The sequence below is a fragment of the Antechinus flavipes genome, chromosome 1, assembly GCF_016432865.1.
Source record: "Antechinus flavipes isolate AdamAnt ecotype Samford, QLD, Australia chromosome 1, AdamAnt_v2, whole genome shotgun sequence".
Taxonomy (NCBI): Eukaryota; Metazoa; Chordata; class Mammalia; order Dasyuromorphia; family Dasyuridae; genus Antechinus; species Antechinus flavipes.
The window spans coordinates 315,472,185-315,491,081 of NC_067398.1; the positions used below are offsets into that span (position 1 = coordinate 315,472,185).

An 18,897-nucleotide genomic window follows, 5' to 3' on the forward strand; every position below is an offset into this window, starting at 1 on the left:
ACTAGTTCTCAATGATATGTTTAGGGTTAGCACCAAATTACGACATTATAGTTCAAGCACTGAATGTCAGTCATGTGAAGAATTCACAATGGCCATTCTCTTTGACAAAGGGTAGGTTTATTTAGGAGAAAAGGTGCCAGACAAAATGAAGAAATACAATAGACACCAGGAATGATAAATATGAAATAGAGTGGGAGGGCATATAGTTAGCAAGGAAAGGGGTTTTAACAATTAATAATGGAAAAGACAAGTTCCTTAAAAGATAAGCTAATTCACAATTAACACGGGGAAAGGGTATATTCTACAAGATGGGAATGTGTCCCCAATTGACAAGCAAAATCTATAGGGGAGGTTAGCACCCTACAAGAGTTAATTAGCTACGGAAAGGAGAAAGATCACCATAGTGGGGGAATGAGAGGAAAGATATCACGTGGCCTGGAGGAGAGGGAAGGGAAAAGACACTATGAGGCAGAGTGGTCTGTAGCCCCAAAAGAGATTCAGCAAAGATGGCATAAACTGTGGACAGATTTATAGGGGAAATTTAACCTCAGGGGTCGGATTTCAGAATGGATACAGCAAGGTGAGGTACCCACTGTTCCTTAGGACCTCATCACTTTCATTTTTAAAATTCATTAAGTTAATTCCACATAATGTTTCCCTGGTTCTGTTTACTTCTGTTTACTTCACTTTGTGTCAGTTCACATGTATTCCCACACTTATTATATCCATCTACCACAATTTGCTTCCCTTTTTTTTTTTTTTTTTTTTTTTGCTATTGCAGTAAATGCTGCTAATATTTGGGTGTATCTGGGATTATTCCATCTTTGATCTCCTTGGAATATACAATTCACTTTTTAAAAAATAATAATTTTCTTTCTGTTCTGAATAAGTCTGCTGAACTATTGAGTAGAACATAAGTGTAGGTGGGCAAATGAGGAAGCTAGGTCACCTCCAAAAACAAAACAAAATTCAGAAGTGTGCAGCTACTTGATTGGCTTGAAATTGTAAATCCTTGATTAAATTAAGTTTTCCTCCTAGCCTAAAACAACAGGTGGAGTAGTTATGACCTCAGCAAAAGGGGTGTGGTTTTTTTTCTCCAGGTATTTGAAACTTCGGACCAGATACACTTTGAAAGAATTAAGAATCAGAAATAAGTGTGAAGAACAAGCAGCTTGGACGTGTTTCCTCCGGGCTGAACAAAATGGAGCTGAAAGAAACTAAGCTCAACCTCAGTGGAGAGGATGGTTATTCCAACACTGGTTTTGAGGTAGGTGGGACCTTTTGTTTTGGCTCTGGTGGTTGCTGCTGCAGCTTTAATACAACCAAAATGCCTTTGCACGCACCTTTTGGGTATTGGCCTGGTGCTTAAAGAAACAATTAAGATTGGTGGGGAAGGGAGTGGGGAAACAGAGCTTATTAAAGGCATTCTTTAAAGCTTAATGTCTTTAAAGTTAGTTTCCTTTCATCCTGAATTTTCAATTGTGTGGAGGAACCTGAAAGGTCTCTTTAGCTATTGACTACTTAGATCTCAATCAGTCAGTCAATAAACATTGATTAAGCACTTACTATAATTGACCCAGAGAAAGTGAATACCTACCCTAAGATCACTCTATTCTGGAAAAATTGAAGGAAGAACTAAATTTTTGATCAAAAAGACTTGCGTTCAAATCCTACCTGCATTGTGGAGTAACTTTGTGATAATGATAATCACTTCACTTGTTTCAATTTTTTTTTTTTTTGAGCTTCAATTTTTTCATCTTACTGTAGAATAAAAAGTTCTTGAAGGAACAAATTGTATTGTTCTGTTCTGGTATTCCAGCACCAAACCTTGAATATGATAATTAAGGGGAAGTATTCTTTACTTCCCCAAACTGCCATGAACTTCAAATGAGATAATTGCAAAGAATTTTTGCAAATCTCTCCCCACCTCCCACCCCACTCCTACACACTTGTGATTTCACTGGTGCAGGAAAACTTCCTCTAACAGAGCAGTTTGGTACCTGCCCTACAACTCCTAATCTTGACTACCTGGGGACAATGAGGTAAATTAAAGGACTTCTCCAGAGCCACTAGTCATGAAGTCAATTTGGGTGAGGGGAGGGACTAGTCTCTGATTAACTCCAAGGCTGTTGCTTTATTCTCCATTGACTGTACCACTTGCAAGCTTACAAGGGATGCATAGTAACACTTATCTTTTATCTTTTTAAAAATATATATTTTAAAAATATGCAATTCAGGGTATATTGAATTATGGGGTGTGGGATCACAGATGTGTGGGAAACTCAGAGGCCATATAGCTTATTCCCTTTACCAAGGGAAACCAAGATCCAGAAAGTATTTAATAGGTAGCAAGTGGAAGATTTAAAATTTGAACCCAGATCTATTTAGTCTCTGAAACCCTGTGTTAGTAATGAAATCTGCCTTAAGGAAATTCTGCTTTCCCTTCAAAATTGCCATCGCCAAAAAAAGTAAACAAACCAGCAAAAAACGAACCACAGATGCATCTTAACCCATGTTCTGGTCTATGATCTAATCTGACCTGGGAGGACACGGTATGGAAAGCCTTCCAGGTTCTCTCAGTTTAAGCAAAGCTTCCCAGTTTCATTCCTAACGGTTGGAGAATGTCTGCACAAGCCAACACTGGGCTGCTTGGAACTTGAAGGTTCCTGAGACTTTCCAAACCCCCTCTGGGAATTAGAGAGTTAAAGTGTCCTATGATCTGGCTAACCCCTTGCCAAAGGGGATGTTCAGATTAGCTCCTGAAGTTTGCTTCCTTTACTGACCTAAAGCTTCCCACTGATTGGGCAATCTTGGGAACTGGGCTCAGCAAGCTTTCTGGCCCTTCTAGCAATGCTCCCTCTTCTCACCCCACCCCCATTCTTCACGAAGCAAGTCCAAGGCATAATTGGGACCAGAGGGAGAATAAAGGTAGAGGAAACTAACTCTAAAACCTCCAAGGCCAAATCTTCTGTTTAACTTTTAAATTACTTCACGACCCCACCTTTCCTTACACTTTACTCACTTTCTTACTGTTTCTTGAATAAGAAAAATAATTGGATTTATATAATACTTTCAGGTTTTATAAGTCATTAAATATAAGCTCTGACTTGACCCTCACCACAGCCTTGTAAAGTAAGTGCTATTATAAATTCCCATTTTACAGATGAGGAAACTGAGGCATGCAAAAGTTTAAGTGACTTTGTTCAGGATATCACAGCTAGTAAATGTCTGAAATGAGATTTGAACTCAAGACCTCCTGACTTCTGAGCTTCTTCAACATAGCTTTCCATCTTCTGCTGTCCCCCAAGTCTGGAATGCTCTCCCTTCTAACCTCTGGGTCCTGTCTTCTTTCAAAAAAAGTTATTTCCCAATTCCTGCCACTCCCCACCTCCACCACTTCTAATGTCTTATAAAATAATCTCCAATTTACTCTGTATATATCTTTATGTACATAATTGTTTTCATGATGTCTCCCCTAGTAGAATATATCAGCTCTTTAAGATGTTAGGAACTGTGATTCTGCCTTTCTTTGCATTCTTAATGCCTAACTATATGCCTGGCACATAGTAAGTACTTTATATTTGTTGACTGACTAAATGAATGCATGAAAAGAAAAGGAAAGAGGGCAAAAGAAGCAGAGAATAGAGAAACACAGGTAGCTATAGCTGGAAAAATTTCCTCAAAGTACTAGCTGTACGCAATTATAAATATTGGCTTTTATTCTTCTGCTTTGGCAATGAGAGTAAGTTTAGCTTCCTGGCTTTCTGGGACAAAGCACAATTGATCCAGACCTGTGGCTAGCTCCTCCCCCATTCAAGCTTAGTTGTCCTGAGTCCCATTTCCCGAGACTCCCAGACTGCTCTTCTTACTTAAAAACAAAACAAAACAAAAAACTGAGTAGACAGGGACCAAAAATGGCTTACTATGTTTTTTAAAATACGGTATTTGCTGATTAGCCAGTAATTCCTAACAAGAAAGTTTTAATCCAAAAGACTCTGAAAATTATACCATACAGTGTCCTCATTTATCTGTATTATTGATAAAGAGTGGTCCTCAACCACTCATTATTCCTCTTTTCACAACAACCCTCTCAAACCTTTTCATCCTTCCTCAAATCTCCCATGGATCCCTCTTCCCCTAGTTTTAGTTACTTTACAGGAAAAAAAAAATGAGGCCATTCACCATTTACTCCTCTCCTCATCTCCTATTGATGATGTCCTGATTAACTGGGTGCAGTTGGCAGAGAAAGAATGAAATATTAATAGAACTGCTCCTTGGGACAGGCAGGGAAGGGCACTAATAGGAATCAGTTTAGCCTCATAGTCCAATCCTCTATAGAGATCGTGGACGGCTCAGCCTTGCTATGTCAGGTCAGAAATCCAAGTTATTCAAGCCCTGAGATGAAATTTCCACTATATCTGTCCAGGGCTCCTGCCATATTTGCTGAATCCCTGTTGGGATTATAACCCCTCACTGCACTGTCTCATGGTGTCTTTCCATTCACTCCTCAATGCCACATAGTGTCTCTCATCACCCCACCATTATCCTCTCACTCCCCTCACTATGTCTCATGGTGTCTCTCCTTCCCATAGCTCACTAACTCTTTTAGGGGGCTAAACTCCTCTGTGGATTTGGCCTGTAAGCTAAGGGCATACTCTTACCTCAGGGTACATTCCCTTTCTCCTGGTTAATTGTGAATTCCATTGGGGAATTTGTCTTTTCCATCATTAATTATTAAAACCCCTTTCCTTCTTATGTGCTCTCTCAATTCTATTTCATATTTACCATTCCTGATGTCTATTGTACTTCTTTATTTTGTCTATAACCTCTCTGCCTGTCTGTCTGTCTCTCTCTGTCTCTCTGTCTGTTTCTCTCTGTCTCTCTCTCTGTCTCTCTCTCTCTCTCTCTTCTTTTCTCCCTCTCTCCCTCCTTTCTTCTCTTTTGCTCTCTCTCTGTCTGTCTCTCTGTCTTTCTTTCTGTCTGTCTGTCTGTCTCTCTCTTTCTCTCTCTCCTTTTCTTTCCTCCCATCCCTTCCTCCCTCTTTCTATAGGATTTCAGGACACTGCTCTCTCATAGGTCTCTTCCTACCTATCTGACCATTCCTTCATCTCCTTTAATAAGTCCTCCTCTAGATCATGCTAACTAACCATTCAGTCTAGGTTCTATCCAGGACCCTCTTCTCTTCTCTTCTCCTTCTGTACTACTTCACTTGATGATCTCATTCACTCCTATGGATCTGATGACTACCTTTATGCTGATGACTCTAAAATCTACCTATCCTATCCTAAAATCTCTGCTGACCTTCAATTTCACATTTTCACCTGTCTTTCAGACTCCACTAACTAGATGTTCACTCATCATTTTAAATTCAATATGTTCAAAATAGAACTTATTATCTTTCCCTTTAAGCCCTACCCCATCCCTCCTACCTTCCTTATTACTATAGAAGGCAAAACTATCCTTCCAATGCCATATTTCATCTTAGCCTATATAACCAATCTGTTCGATAAGATCTGAAGGTTTTACCTTTGCAATATCTCTTTCTCTCTTTTAGACCACTGTCATTCTGGTACAGGCCCTCATTACCTCAAACCTAGACTATGCTAATAGTTTACAAGTAGATCTGTCTGCCTCAAGTCTTTCCCCACTCCAATCCATCTTCCATTTAGTTGCTAAAGTAACTTTTATAAAGAGTAGGTATTATGTTACATCATCTCTTATTCAAACTCCAGTGGTTTCCAATTGCCTTCAGGATCAAATACAAAATGCTTTCTGGCATTCAAAGTCCATCATAGCTTAGCTTCCTCCTACTTTTTCAGTCTTTTTACACCCAATTCATTGATACCTACTCTTTGATTCTGTGATACTGCTCTCCCAGTTGTTCATTGAGGATATTAGGACAATTGTAGGAACTGAATGAACTATACTGACTGCATCTTGTTACTGAATTCTGGAGCTAGCTCAGTTTCCTTTCTATTCAATTATGGGACTAGTCCAACTTTTGTCTTGTGAGAAAACTATTAAGTTGTTAAAATTGGGAGAAAACTTTATTGTATTGTTTGAACTTAACCTTCCATGGCTGGGAAACTAGACCACCTCAACCTGCTGCTTAAAGATCCTTAACCCAGGTTATGATGACCAGAAAATCTCAGTCAGATCCAAATGAATACAAGGAGTTTTCTCAGAGTTTTATACCTGAAACATCCCATATGTCTTATATGAAAACTGGCCCATACTGATCAATCAATTATTGTTTCCATGTTCTTTTGATTGTTTACAGGCAATTTAGAGAGTGGGATACCTTTTATGATTTCAGAGAAGTACACCTGTTTACTCTCCCCTGGTAACTTGGAAACTCCCAAATCCTTCCTCCAATTAGAAATCAGATTATTGAATATTGAATTGTTTTCATTCATTGATGTTATTTGATTGTTTTTAATGTATAAAAAGTCTGTCTCCCTCTGTATTTGGGGGTCTAGACATACACTGAGGAGTTTGTTGGGCAATTTAATAATCAATATGCTCAGATCAGACTTGTGTTTTCCTCAGCCCTTTAATCTTTCATCTGCCATATCCACAAACCACAAGACACTCATCTCTCAACTTTTGGCATGGTCTGTGAGTGCCTCCCACACCTGGGGTACTCTTCCTTCTCTGTTCTGACTACTGACCTTTCCCTATCTTCTTCCAAGGCCTAATAAAATTCTATCCTTTACAGGAAGCCATCCCCAATTCTTGTTAACTCTAGTACCTTTCATGTCTTAATTACTTCCCACCAATCCTCTATATAGCTTGCTTGGTATAGATTTGTTTTCTATTGTCCCCTTTTGTTTCTCAAAGTAGATTTTGAAAGGGTTAAACCCTAAAGGGATTAAATCCCTTATAAGAAACATGAACAAGAAAAGCCATTTACTTCATAATTTATCAAACAGTTCCTAGACTTCCCTACTTCTATGAAAAAGGCACCAGTAGCAAAATAAAGAGGAGGAAAGTAACTTCCACAAAGCCAAGTCTGTAAAATCCAGGTAAGTAAATAGCTATCAGTCACAAGGGCTCTCAGTCTTTAATATCTACCAGACACAATTTTCTTTCAACAGAAGAATCATTTAATGTTTAAGTCCCTGATTCCCTTACGCACATACATATATACACACAGAGCAAATATCTGTCAAGGTTAATCTCCTTTAGGAAGGGATCTGCTTGAACAAGGAAAAGAATTGTACACAGTAACAAGATTAGGTTATGGTCAACTGTGATAGACTTGGCTCTCTTCAACACTAAAGTGAATCAACAGTGAGTCAAGGCAATTCCAAAAGATTTGTGACGGAATGTGGATCAAATCATAGTATTTTCATCTTTTTGTTGTTGTTGGTTGGTTGGCTGGTTTTTTTTTTCTTTCCTGTGTTTTTCCCTTTTGAGTTGATTTTTCTTGCATAGCATGACAAATATGGAAATATGTTTATAAAAACTGCACATGTTTGACCTATACTGGATTGCTTACTGTCTTGTGGTGGGGGAGAAAAATTTGGAACACAAGGTTTTGCAAAGGTGAATATTGGAAATTATCTTTACATATATTTGGAAAAATAAAATACTATTTAAAAAAAAGATATGCTTAATCAGGATATTAAGTATTTATATGCATAAAAGTAAAGAATTAGGGATTAAGCGAAACAGAACCATGTTCCTTGGAGCTTAGAATCTTCCAGTAGAAAGATGATATATATGTATGTATGATCATCATTGGCATGAAAAGGTGATGTAATTGCAGATTTAGAGCTAAAAGGGAATCTTAGAGGCTATTTTGGTCCAACTCCTTTTATTTTGTCGATGAGAGGAATGAGGGTAAGAAATAAAATGAATTCCCTGAAGATATTTCAGAGGCAGTTACTATAATAATAATGGAAATTGATATATTTTCAAGATTGCAGGCCATCTTGCATTACCTCATTTGTGTGCTAAAGTATTATTGTTGTTTAATCATTTCTGATTTGAACTCAGGTCCTCCTGACTCCAGGGCCAGTGCTTTATCCACTAAATCACCCAGTTGCCTCTAGCACAGTACTCTTGTTCAGTCATTTTTCAGTCCCCGCTACTTTTTCCTGACTTCATTTGGGGATTTCTTTGCAAAAATAATAGACTGGTCTACCATTTCCTTCTCTCCTTCATTTTATAGATGAGGAAACTGAGGCAAACTCTTAAAAGGATTAAGTGACTTTTTCCATGTTCACACTTCTAGTAAATATCTGAAGTCATATTTGAACTCAATCTTCTTGACTCTAAGCCTGGCACTTTATACATTATGGCATCACCTAACTGCCCTTCTTTATACTTTAGAAAATAATGCCCTAAGATAAGTATTATCATTCCCATTTTTACAGCCAAAGAAAAGAATTCAAAGACTTGCCTATAATCTCACCGCTAACAAGTGTTAAAGGAAGGATTTGAATCTTTCCTATTTAGCACTCTTATTTACTATACTACAGTGCCTTACTAGTGTATAAATATTTTGATGAAGTTCATAATTAAGTATGAGAATGATAGTAAAAGTTAAAAGGATGGAGGCCTGAAATAGGCAAAGGAAAAAAATTGATCATTGTATAGTCTTATTGTTCTGCTAATGATCTGGTTCTGCTAATTTCACTTAGCATCAGTTCATGTAAGTCTTTCCAGGCCTCTCTGAAATCATGCTGTTGGTTGTTTTTTATAGAACAATAATATTCCATAACATGCATGTACCATAACTTATTCAGCCATTCTCCAACTGATGAGCATCCACTCAGTTTCCAGTTTCTTGCCACTACAAAAAGGACTGCAACAAACATTTTTGCACACGTGGGCTCCTTTCCCTCCTTTAAGATCTCTTTGGGATATAAGCCCAGTAGATAAAAGAGTATACACAATTTGATAGTCCTTTGGACATAGTTCCAAACTGTTCTCCAGAATGGTTGGATAAGTTCACAATTCCACCAACAATGCATTAGTGTCCCAGTTTCCCCACATCCCCTCCAATATTTATCATTGTCTTTTCCAGGCATCTCAGCCAATCTGAGAGATATGAAGTGGTACCTTAAAGTTCTCTTAATTTGCATTTCCCTGAGCAATAATGATTTAGAGCATTTTTTCACATGAAAATTTCTTCATCTGAAAATTGTTAAGACCTTATTACTCCCTTTAAAATGGGGCACAAGGGGAGAGAATTACTGCTAGATAGATTTAATGTATAGGATACTGATCAAATATCAGGAAACCTGGGGGTTGGCTCTCTCCCACTTCTTCCGACATTTCTTAGATGTATGATGCTGGGCAAGTTACTTAAACTCTCTAAGCCCCAATTTCCTGATCTGAAAAGTGGGGTTAATAATTCATACTTCATAGACTTGTAAGGTTTAAATACATTAACATCTATAATATTCTTTAAAAATCTCTGAGATGGTAACCAAATATCAGCTCTCAGTTTTAAAGTTCTACTTTCATAAGATACTCTAAATATCTTTAATAATCACTAATGTCACAAATACAAAATATTACTCTTAAGATAGGCTCGATGCCATCCACATCCAGAGAGAGACCTATGGAAATTGAATCAATTAAATTGAATCAATGCAACCTATTTTCACCATTTTTTCCCCTTTCTCATGGTTTTCCCCTGTTCTGATTTTCTTCTCCCAAAATGATTCATATGAAAATATGTAAAAAAAAAAAAAAAGAAAGAAAGAAAGAAAGAAAAAAAAAAAAGAATGAACATGTATAACATATATATATATATATATATATATGTATATATATATATATATATCTTAAAAGGATAGATTTGAGTCTCCAAGGTTCTCAGATCCAGAAAAAAAAAAGAAAAGAGGCTTTAGCTGTATAAAATCCAAAGACTAGAAAGCAATCTGAGATGTCATTTGATCCATCCACTTGCTATTTGACAATACTTTTGTCCATTTTATTGATAAAATCTGGGACTTAGGGAAAGGTGAGGACAAGTCAATTAGGCAGCTAGGAATAGAATTCAGTCCTCCTAGTTATAGCAAGGTCTTTTCCTAATTTGAAGGCTTCCTGGTATTAAGAATTTATAGCTATGGAAAAGCACAAATTCAGAACTGAATGTACTCTGCACCAAGGCACACTCAAGGACAACCCAACCAGTTTGAAGTAGAATAGGGAGAGGAAATTGTATATTCACAGAGAACCTTTTCCAATACTAAATTGTTTGATTACTTAGATAAACCATACTACCATTCTTTTATTTATTTATTTATTTATTTATTTTTTTTTTTGGTCACTCTCTCTCAACTTTAATGGGTAATCTAGTCGAAGAAAGCCAACTGTAGAAACTTGAAAACTTGGGCTTCTGCTTTTTTAATCCTATGTGGAGCAAAATTTCTTTTTTTTAATTTTATTTAATAATAACTTTATATTGACAAAATCCAAGCCATTGCAGAATGGCTTGATTTCTTATAAATTTGAGTCAGTTCTCTATATATTTTGGAAATGAGGCCTTTATCAGAACCTTTAACTATGAAGATGTTTTCCCAGTTTGTTGCTTCCCTTCTTTTTTTTATTTTATTTTAATTTTTATTTAATAATTACTTTATATTGACAGAATCCATGCCAGGGTAATTTTTTTACAACATTATCCCTTGCACTCGTTTCTGTTCCGATTTTTCCCCTCCCTCCCTCCACTCCCTCCCCTAGATGGCAAGTAGTCCTATATATGTTAGATATGTTGCAGTATATCCTAGATACAATATATGTTTGCAGAACCGAACAGTTCTCTTGTTGCACAGGGAGAATTGGATTCAGAAAGTAAAAATAACCCAGGAAGAAAAACAAAAATGCAGATAGTTCACATTCGTTTCCCAGTGTTCTTTCTTTGGGTGTAGCTGCTTCTGTCCGTCATTTATCAATTGAAACTCAGTTAGGTCTCTTTGTCAAAGAAATCCACTTCCATCAAAATATGTCCTCATACAATATCGTTGTTGAAGTGTATAATGATCTCCTGGTTCCGCTCATTTCACTTAGCATCAGTTCATGTAAGTCTTGCCAAGCCTCTCTGTATTCATCCTGCTGGTCATTTCTTACAGAACAATAATATTCCATAACATTCATATACCACAATTTACCCAACCATTCTCCAATTGATGGGCATCCATTCATTTTCCAGTTTCTAGCCACTACAAACAGGGCTGCTACAAACATTTTGGCACATACAGGTCCCTTTCCCTTCTTTAGTATTTCTTTGGGATATAAGCCCAATAGAAACACTGTTGGATCAAAGGGTATGCACAATTTGATAACTTTTTGGGCATAATTCCAGATTGCTCTCCAGAATGGTTGGATTCGTTCACAACTCCACCAACAATGCATTAGTGTCCCAGTTTTCCCACATCCCCTCCAACATTCATCATTATTTTTTCCTGTCATCTTAGCCAATCTGACAAGTATGTAGTGGTATCTCAGAGTTGTCTTAATTTGTATTTCTGTGATCAATAATGATTTGGAACACTCTTTCATGTGAGTGGTAATAGTTTCAATTTCATCCTCTGAAAATTGTCTGTTCATATCCTTTGACCATTTATCAATTGGAGAATGGCTTGATTTCTTATAAATTTGAGTCAGTTCTCTATATATTTTGGAAATGAGGCCTTTATCAGAACCTTTAACTGTGAAGATGTTTTCCCAGTTTGTTGCTTCCCTTCTAATCTTGTTTGCATTAGTTTTATTTGTACAAAGGCTTTTTAATTTGATATAATCAAACTTTTCTATTTTGTGATCACTAATAGTCTAATCTTGTTTGCATTAGTTTTATTTGTACAAAGGCTTTTTAATTTGATATAATCAAACTTTTCTATTTTGTGATCACTAATAGTCTCTAGTTCATCTTTGGTCACAAATTTCTTTCTCCTCCACAAATCTGAGAGATAAACTATCTTATGTTCCTCCAATTTATTTATAATCTCATTCTTTATGACTAAGTCATGGATCCATTTCGATCTTATCTTGGTATATGGTGTTAAGTGTGGGTCCATGCCTAATTTCTGCCATACTAATTTCCAGTTATCCCAGCAGTTTTTATCGAATAATGAATTCTTATCCCAAAAGTTAGGATCTTTGGGTTTCTCAAACACTAGATAGCTATAGTTGACTATTCTGTCTTGTGAACCTAACCTTTTTTACTGATCAACTAATCTATTTCTTAGCCAATATCAAATGGTTTTGGTGACTGCTACTTTATAATATAATTTTAAATCAGGTACAGCTAGGCCACGTTCATTTGATTTTTTTTTTCATTAATTCCCTTGAGATTTTCGACTTTTTATTGTTCCATATGAATTTTGTTGTTATTTTTTTCTAGATCATTAAAATATTTTCTTGGAAGTCTGATTGGTATAGCACTAAATAAATAGATTAGTTTAGGGAGTATTATCATCTTTATTATATTCACTCGGCCTATCCAAGAGCACTTAATATTTTTCCAATTATTTAAGTCTGACTTTATTTATGTGGAAACTTTTTTGTAATTTTGCTCATATAATTCCTGACTTTCCTTTGGTAGATAGATTCCCAAATATTTTATGCTATCAACAGTTATTTTGAATGGAATTTCTCTTTGTATCTCTTGCTGTTGGATTTTGTTGGTGATGTATAAAAATGCTGAGAATTTATGGGGATTTATTTTGTATCCTGCTTATTTGCTAAAATTATGAATTATTTCTAATAGCTTTTTAGTTGAATCTCTGGGGTTCTCTAGGTATACCATCATATCATCTGCAAAGAGTGATAGTTTGGTTTCCTCATTGCCTACTCTAATTCCTTTAATATCTTTCTCGACTCTTATTGCAGAGGCTGGTGTTTCTAATACAATATTGAATAATAATGGTGATAGTGGACAACCTTGCTTCACTCCAGATCTTACTGGGAAAGGTTCCAGTTTTTCCCCATTGCATATGATGCTTACTGAAGGTTTTAAATATATGCTCCTGACTATTTTAAGGAAAAGTCCATTTATTCCTATGCTCTCAAGTGTTTTTATTAGGAATGGATGTTGGATTTTATCAAATGCTTTTTCTGCATCTATTGAGATGATCATATGGTTTTTGTTTGTTTGGTTATTGGTATAGTCAATTATGCTAATAGTTTTCCTAATATTGAACCAGCCCTGCATTCCTGGTATAAATCCTACTTGGTCATAGTATATTATCCTGGGGATGATTTTCTGTAATCTTTTTGCTAATATTTTATTTAAGATTTTAGCATCAATATTCATTAGGGAGATTGGTCTATAATTTTCTTTCTCTGTTTTCAACCTACCTGGTTTAGGTATCAGTACCATGTCTGTGTCATAAAAGGAATTTGGTAGGACTCCTTCAATCCCTATATTTTCAAATAGTTTATTTAGCATTGGAGTTAATTGTTCTTTAAATGTTTGATAGAATTCACATGTAAATCCATCTGGTCCTGGGGATTTTTTCTTAAGGAGTTGGTTGATAGTTTATTCTATTTCTTTTTCTGAGATGGGACTGTTTAGGATATTTACTTCTTCCTCTGTTAGTTTGGGCAAGCTATATTTTTGGAAGTATTCTTCTATTTCATTTGAGTTGTCGAATTTATTGGCATAAAGTTGTGCAAAGTAACTCCTGATTATTGCTCTAATTTCCTCTTTGTTAGTGGCGAGTTCTCCCTTTTCAATTTTTAAGACTAACAATTTGATTTTCCTCTTTCCTTTTTTAATCAGATTTACTAAGGATTTGTCTATTTTGTTGATTTTTTCATAGGACCAACTCTTAGTTTTATTAATTAATTCAATAGTTTTTTTACTTTCAATTTTATTGATTTCTCCTTTTATTTTTAGAATTTCAAGTTTAGTGTTTGACTGGGGGTTTTTAATTTGTTCCTTTTCTAGCATTTTTAGTTGCAAACCTAATTCATTGACCTTCTCTTTTTCTATTTTATACAAATAGGCCTCTAGAGATATGAAATTTCCCCTTATTACTGCTTTGGCTGCATCCCATACATTTTGGTATGATGTCTCATTATCATTTTCTTGGGTGAAGTTATTAATTATGTCTATGATTTGCTGTTTCACCCAATCATTCTTTAGTAATTATTATTTACTTTCCAATTTATGAGATTATTTAGTTTCCAATTATTTTTTGGTCTACTTTTCCCTGGCTTTTTGTTGAATGTAATTTTCATTGCATCGTGGTCTAAAAAGGATGCATTTACTATTTCTGCCTTACTGCATTTGAGTTTGAGGTTTTTATGTCCTAATATGTGGCCAATTTTTGTATAGGTTCCATGAACTGCTGAAAAGAAAGTGTACTTCTTTCTGTCTCCATTACATTTTCTCCAGAGATCTATCATATCTAATTTGTCTAGTATTCTATTTACCTCTTTGACTTCTTTCTTATGTATTTTATGGTTTGATTTATCTAATTCTGAGAGTGCAAGTTTGAGATCTCCCACTATTATAGTTTTGCTGTCTATTTCTTCTTGCAGCTCTCTTAATTTCTCTTTTAAGAATTTAGATGCTACACCACTTGGTGCATATATGTTTAATATTGATATTGCTTCATTATCCATCCTAACCTTTAGCAAGATATAGTGTCCTTCCTTATCTCTTTTAATTAGATCAATTTTTGCTTTAGCTTGATCTAAGATCAGGATGGCTACCCCTGCTTTTTTGACTTCACCTGAAGCATAGTAGATTTTGCTCCAACCTTTTACCTTTAACCTGCATGTATCTCCCCGCTTCAGGTGTGTTTCCTGTAAACAACATATTGTAGGATTCTGGCTTTTAATCCATTCTGCTAACCGCTTCCTCTTTATGGGGGAGTTTACCCCGTTCACATTTATGGTTAAAATGATCAATTCTGTATTACTTGCCATCTTGTTAACCCCGGTTTATGCTTTTCTCCCTTCTTTCCCTCTTAACCCCCTTCACAGTATTAAGCTTGTGAGCACCACTTGCTTCTCACAGCCCTCCCTTTTTAGTATCTCTCCCCCCGCCTTAGAGTTCTTCCCCCATCTTACTCCTTTCCCTCCCAGTTTCCATATTCCCCTCCACTTAGCTTATTCCTTTCCTTTTCACTTTTCCCTTCTCACTTTTCAATGAGGTGGGAGAAGTTTCACCATAAATTGAATGTCTAAAATTTTTCTCTTAAAGCCAATTCTGAAGGCAGTAAGATACCCACTATATTCATCCCCCTCCATTCTTTCTCTCAGATATAATAGGTTTCCTTTGTCTCTTCATGAGATGTAATACCCCCACTTTACCCTTTTTCTGGTACAATGTCCTTTCCACATCTAGTTTCTAGAACAAGGTATACATGTATTCTTTATACATCTTTATAGCCGAAATATAGTTCCCAAGATTAATCTTTACCTTTTTAGATTTCTCTTGAGTTCTATATTTGTAGATCAAACTTTTTGTTAAGTTCTGGCTTTTTCATCAAAAATAGGTGAAATTCGCTTACTTCTCGTTGAATGTCCATCTTCTTCTCTGGAAAAAGATGCTCATTCTAGCTGGGTAAGTTATTTTTGGTTGCATACCAAGTTCCTTAGCCTTTCGGAATATCATATTCCAGGCCCTTCGATCCTTTAATGTGGATGCTGCTAGATCCTGGGTGATCCTTATTGTGGCTCCTCGATACTTGAATTGGGTTTTTCTAGCTGCTTGCAGTATTTTTGCAGATTTTTTTCATCTGAGGGTTCTGGCATTTGGCCACTATATATTTTGATTTTAGGATCCCTTTCAGTAGGTGATCGATGAATTCTTTCACTGTCTATTTTACCCTCTATTTCTATGACTTCTGGGCAGTTCTCTTTGATAATTTCCTGGAAAATAGTGTCCAGGCTCTTTTTTTCATCATACTTTTCTGGGAGTACAATGATTCTCAGATTGTCTCTCCTGGATCTGTTTTCCAGGTCTGTTGTTTTCCCCAGAAGGTATTTCACATTCTTTTCCATTGTTTGATTTTTTTGGATTTGCTTGACTGATTCTTCTTGTCTCCTCGAGTCATTCAATTCCATTTGTTCAATTCTGATTTTCAATGAAGTATTTTCTTCACTCACTTTTTAAAATCTTTTTCTAATTGTCCAATTGAGTTCTTTTGTTCTATGGAATTTTTTTCTATTTCGCCAATTTTGTTTTTTAGAGAGTATTTTCTGTTTCCAGTTCACTAATCCTATTTTTTAAGGATTTTATTTCTTTATCCACTCTGTCTTTAAATGAGTGGGATGACTTCTCCAGACTCTCTTGCCAAGCCTCCCTCTCCTTTTCCCATTTTTCATCTAGCTCCCTTGTGAGAGCCTTTTTAATTTCTTCTGTGAGGTTTATCTGTGCTGAGGAACAGATGATCTCCTCCTTTGGGGATTCACCTGGAGACTGTCTGTTTTTAGTCTCCTCAGGGTTTAGAGTCTGCTCTCTATCCGTATAGAAGTTGTCAAAGGTTAAGGTCCTCTTTAATTTTTTGCTCATTTTGTCAGAGAAGAATCAAAGATAAACTAGCAAAAAGAAAAAAAGAAAAAACCCCTACATGGAGTCTGCTTTTTGAGGGGGAGGGGCTGGGTGGTTACCGAGCTTCCTCTACAGACTGCGGGGGGCAGCAGCGAGGCACTAGCAGGACTGTGCTGCGCCTGCGCTCTGAGACTCCGAGAGTGTGCTGAGACACTGTGGGGGAGGGGTGGCCTCTCTGTCAGAGATATAAATAGTTGAGATACACTTTAGAGTAAAATGATCATATCAATGTATCAAGCACCTTTCTCCTAAATGCCTTTAGTCTCCATTGTGGGATGCTTTTTCTGTCCTAAGTTCAAAGGTATGTTTTTGGTCCATTATATAGCTAATTTTACATTTTGCTTCAGTCACCAGGTTTCTTATCAATATAATAATAAGTATGTCTCTATTACTGTATATAGGAAAAGGGAACATGGTGAGCCTAGCTACTGTAAGATTCAAGAACTGGAATGGATTCTTACTTCCTGGCCCTCTACAGGTCTCCTATCAGGAACCGTCCTTAGGTTAGAAATCAGACAGTAATTTTAGATCCAACCTTACTAGCTTTAAGGCCAATGTCATCCAGTAGGATTCTGAAGTTCAACCAGACTTTTGCCAATTAGTTTACTACATTTGTCTTGTAAGGGAAATGATGGACAGGATGGAAGGAATGGCAGAGACATGAAAACTATTACTTATAATTCAGAATAATTCAGAAGACAGAATACTGTCTTCAGTGGAGACCAGAATTATTCTACCCCAGAACATTATATAACTAGGGGTTAGTGGAAAGAAGGGTGATTCAAACAAGTCAATCAATCAACCTACCTACTTTTTGCCAGGGTCTGTCCTGGAAAGTCAAAGAATAGGAGTAGCACCTTTAGAGGTAGAAGATGCTTTCCAGATTATCTAATCCTTTTTACAGAAGATAAAATTGAGACCCAGAGAAAATAAGTCACACTTGCTTAAGAAGAGACTATTAAATAGCAGAATCCAGATTTGAACCCAGTATTTTTTAGGATTCAATATTTTTTAGGCTTCAGTAAGAAGCTAAATTGAGAGTACGAACCGATTTTCTAATACAGAGGTAAGCACTTTGGGAGGAACCCACAAAATGAGGAGGTGATGTTGAAGGCAATCTGTAGTACTGCTACAAAAAAACCAAAAAAAGTGTAGAATCTTTTGAGGGGGGGATTTCCATTTCATATTCAGAAAATGAGTTTGATCACAACTTTTGAATCAGATACTTATGGGTTTCTTTTTCTCAAGAAATTCAAAATCTGACCTCTAAGTATACTGGAAAAGTTGGGTGTCAAATTGCCGACTCCCATAGCAAACATTAGAATGCTCTAACTTGAAGTATTTGGAAACTGAGCCAGACATTCTTAGCAATAGCTTTATTCCATTAACATGTTAGCACAGTATAATCATGTGAGTACCTATGGTCCTATATCTGCCTTGGAGAAATCAACAGTAAGAACTGAGCTTTCATCTGGGTTCATTAAGGATCTTCAAACAATTTTAAAATATTTCGGTTAGTGCTGATCCAATATCTATTTTGCCAAAGATTTTTCTTTAAAATATCATCAATTTCATCTATGTGAAGCAGATAGAGTCACGTCTGGAACCATGAAAACCTGAGTTTATCTGAACTCAGACACTTATTGTGTGTATGATCTTGGGCAAGACCCCACAATGGGAAGAGTCAATACAACTGAAATGACTGAACAATAAAGAATATTAAGGAATTAAATTATTAATTAATCATTAAATTTTGTTTAATTAAAATAATTATCAAATTATTCATTATTATTTTATTATTTATCAATTAAGGTATTTAAAAATTAACTACAAGAATAATAAAGAATTAATTCTGACAAGAGCAACGTACTGAACCTTCACTTCACCCTTACCCAACTCGTTTGTTGACTTTTGACATCACACACTATATTTTCTATGCATCTCATTTCCTTTATTATACTTCCTGAGAAAAATGACTACATTATTTTCTACTTTATAGCTTTCATAATACCTAGTCCCATGGAGAAACCAATCATTGCAACTGGAGAGAGTAAGGGATAGGATAGGAATTATTTTATATTTGTCCTTGCAATCTCCAGCAGTATGCCGGATAATAATAAATAAATATTTATTGATTGTTTGATTGGGGACTAAACTTCAAAAAGAAGATTATTGCTGGATATGTAGATTTGGGAATCCTTATTCATAAAGTGAAAGATATACACTAGTTTAAAAATAAGAGTAACAAATTTATCAGTCATAAGTGAAATCCAGTTGCCAATTTAATTTCAAACTATTTCCAGAACAAATTAAGGCATAACACACCTACATATGACAATAGTTGCAACTACACCTTATTCAATTAAATCCTG

At 35.9% G+C, this 18,897-nt stretch overlaps 1 protein-coding gene across 1 annotated transcript in view; it reads left to right on the top strand.

Annotated features, from left to right (window-relative positions):
* The first annotated feature begins 815 nt into the window (after positions 1 to 815).
* The window catches only part of SLC28A3 (solute carrier family 28 member 3), a 122,456-nt gene continuing 104,374 nt past the window's right edge, over positions 816 to 18,897 (top strand). The window contains exon 1 of the mRNA XM_051966180.1: positions 816 to 1,267. Coding sequence (XP_051822140.1) covers positions 1,202 to 1,267 — 66 coding nt within the window. The 5' untranslated portion in view covers positions 816 to 1,201. The remainder of the gene's footprint in view (positions 1,268 to 18,897) is intronic.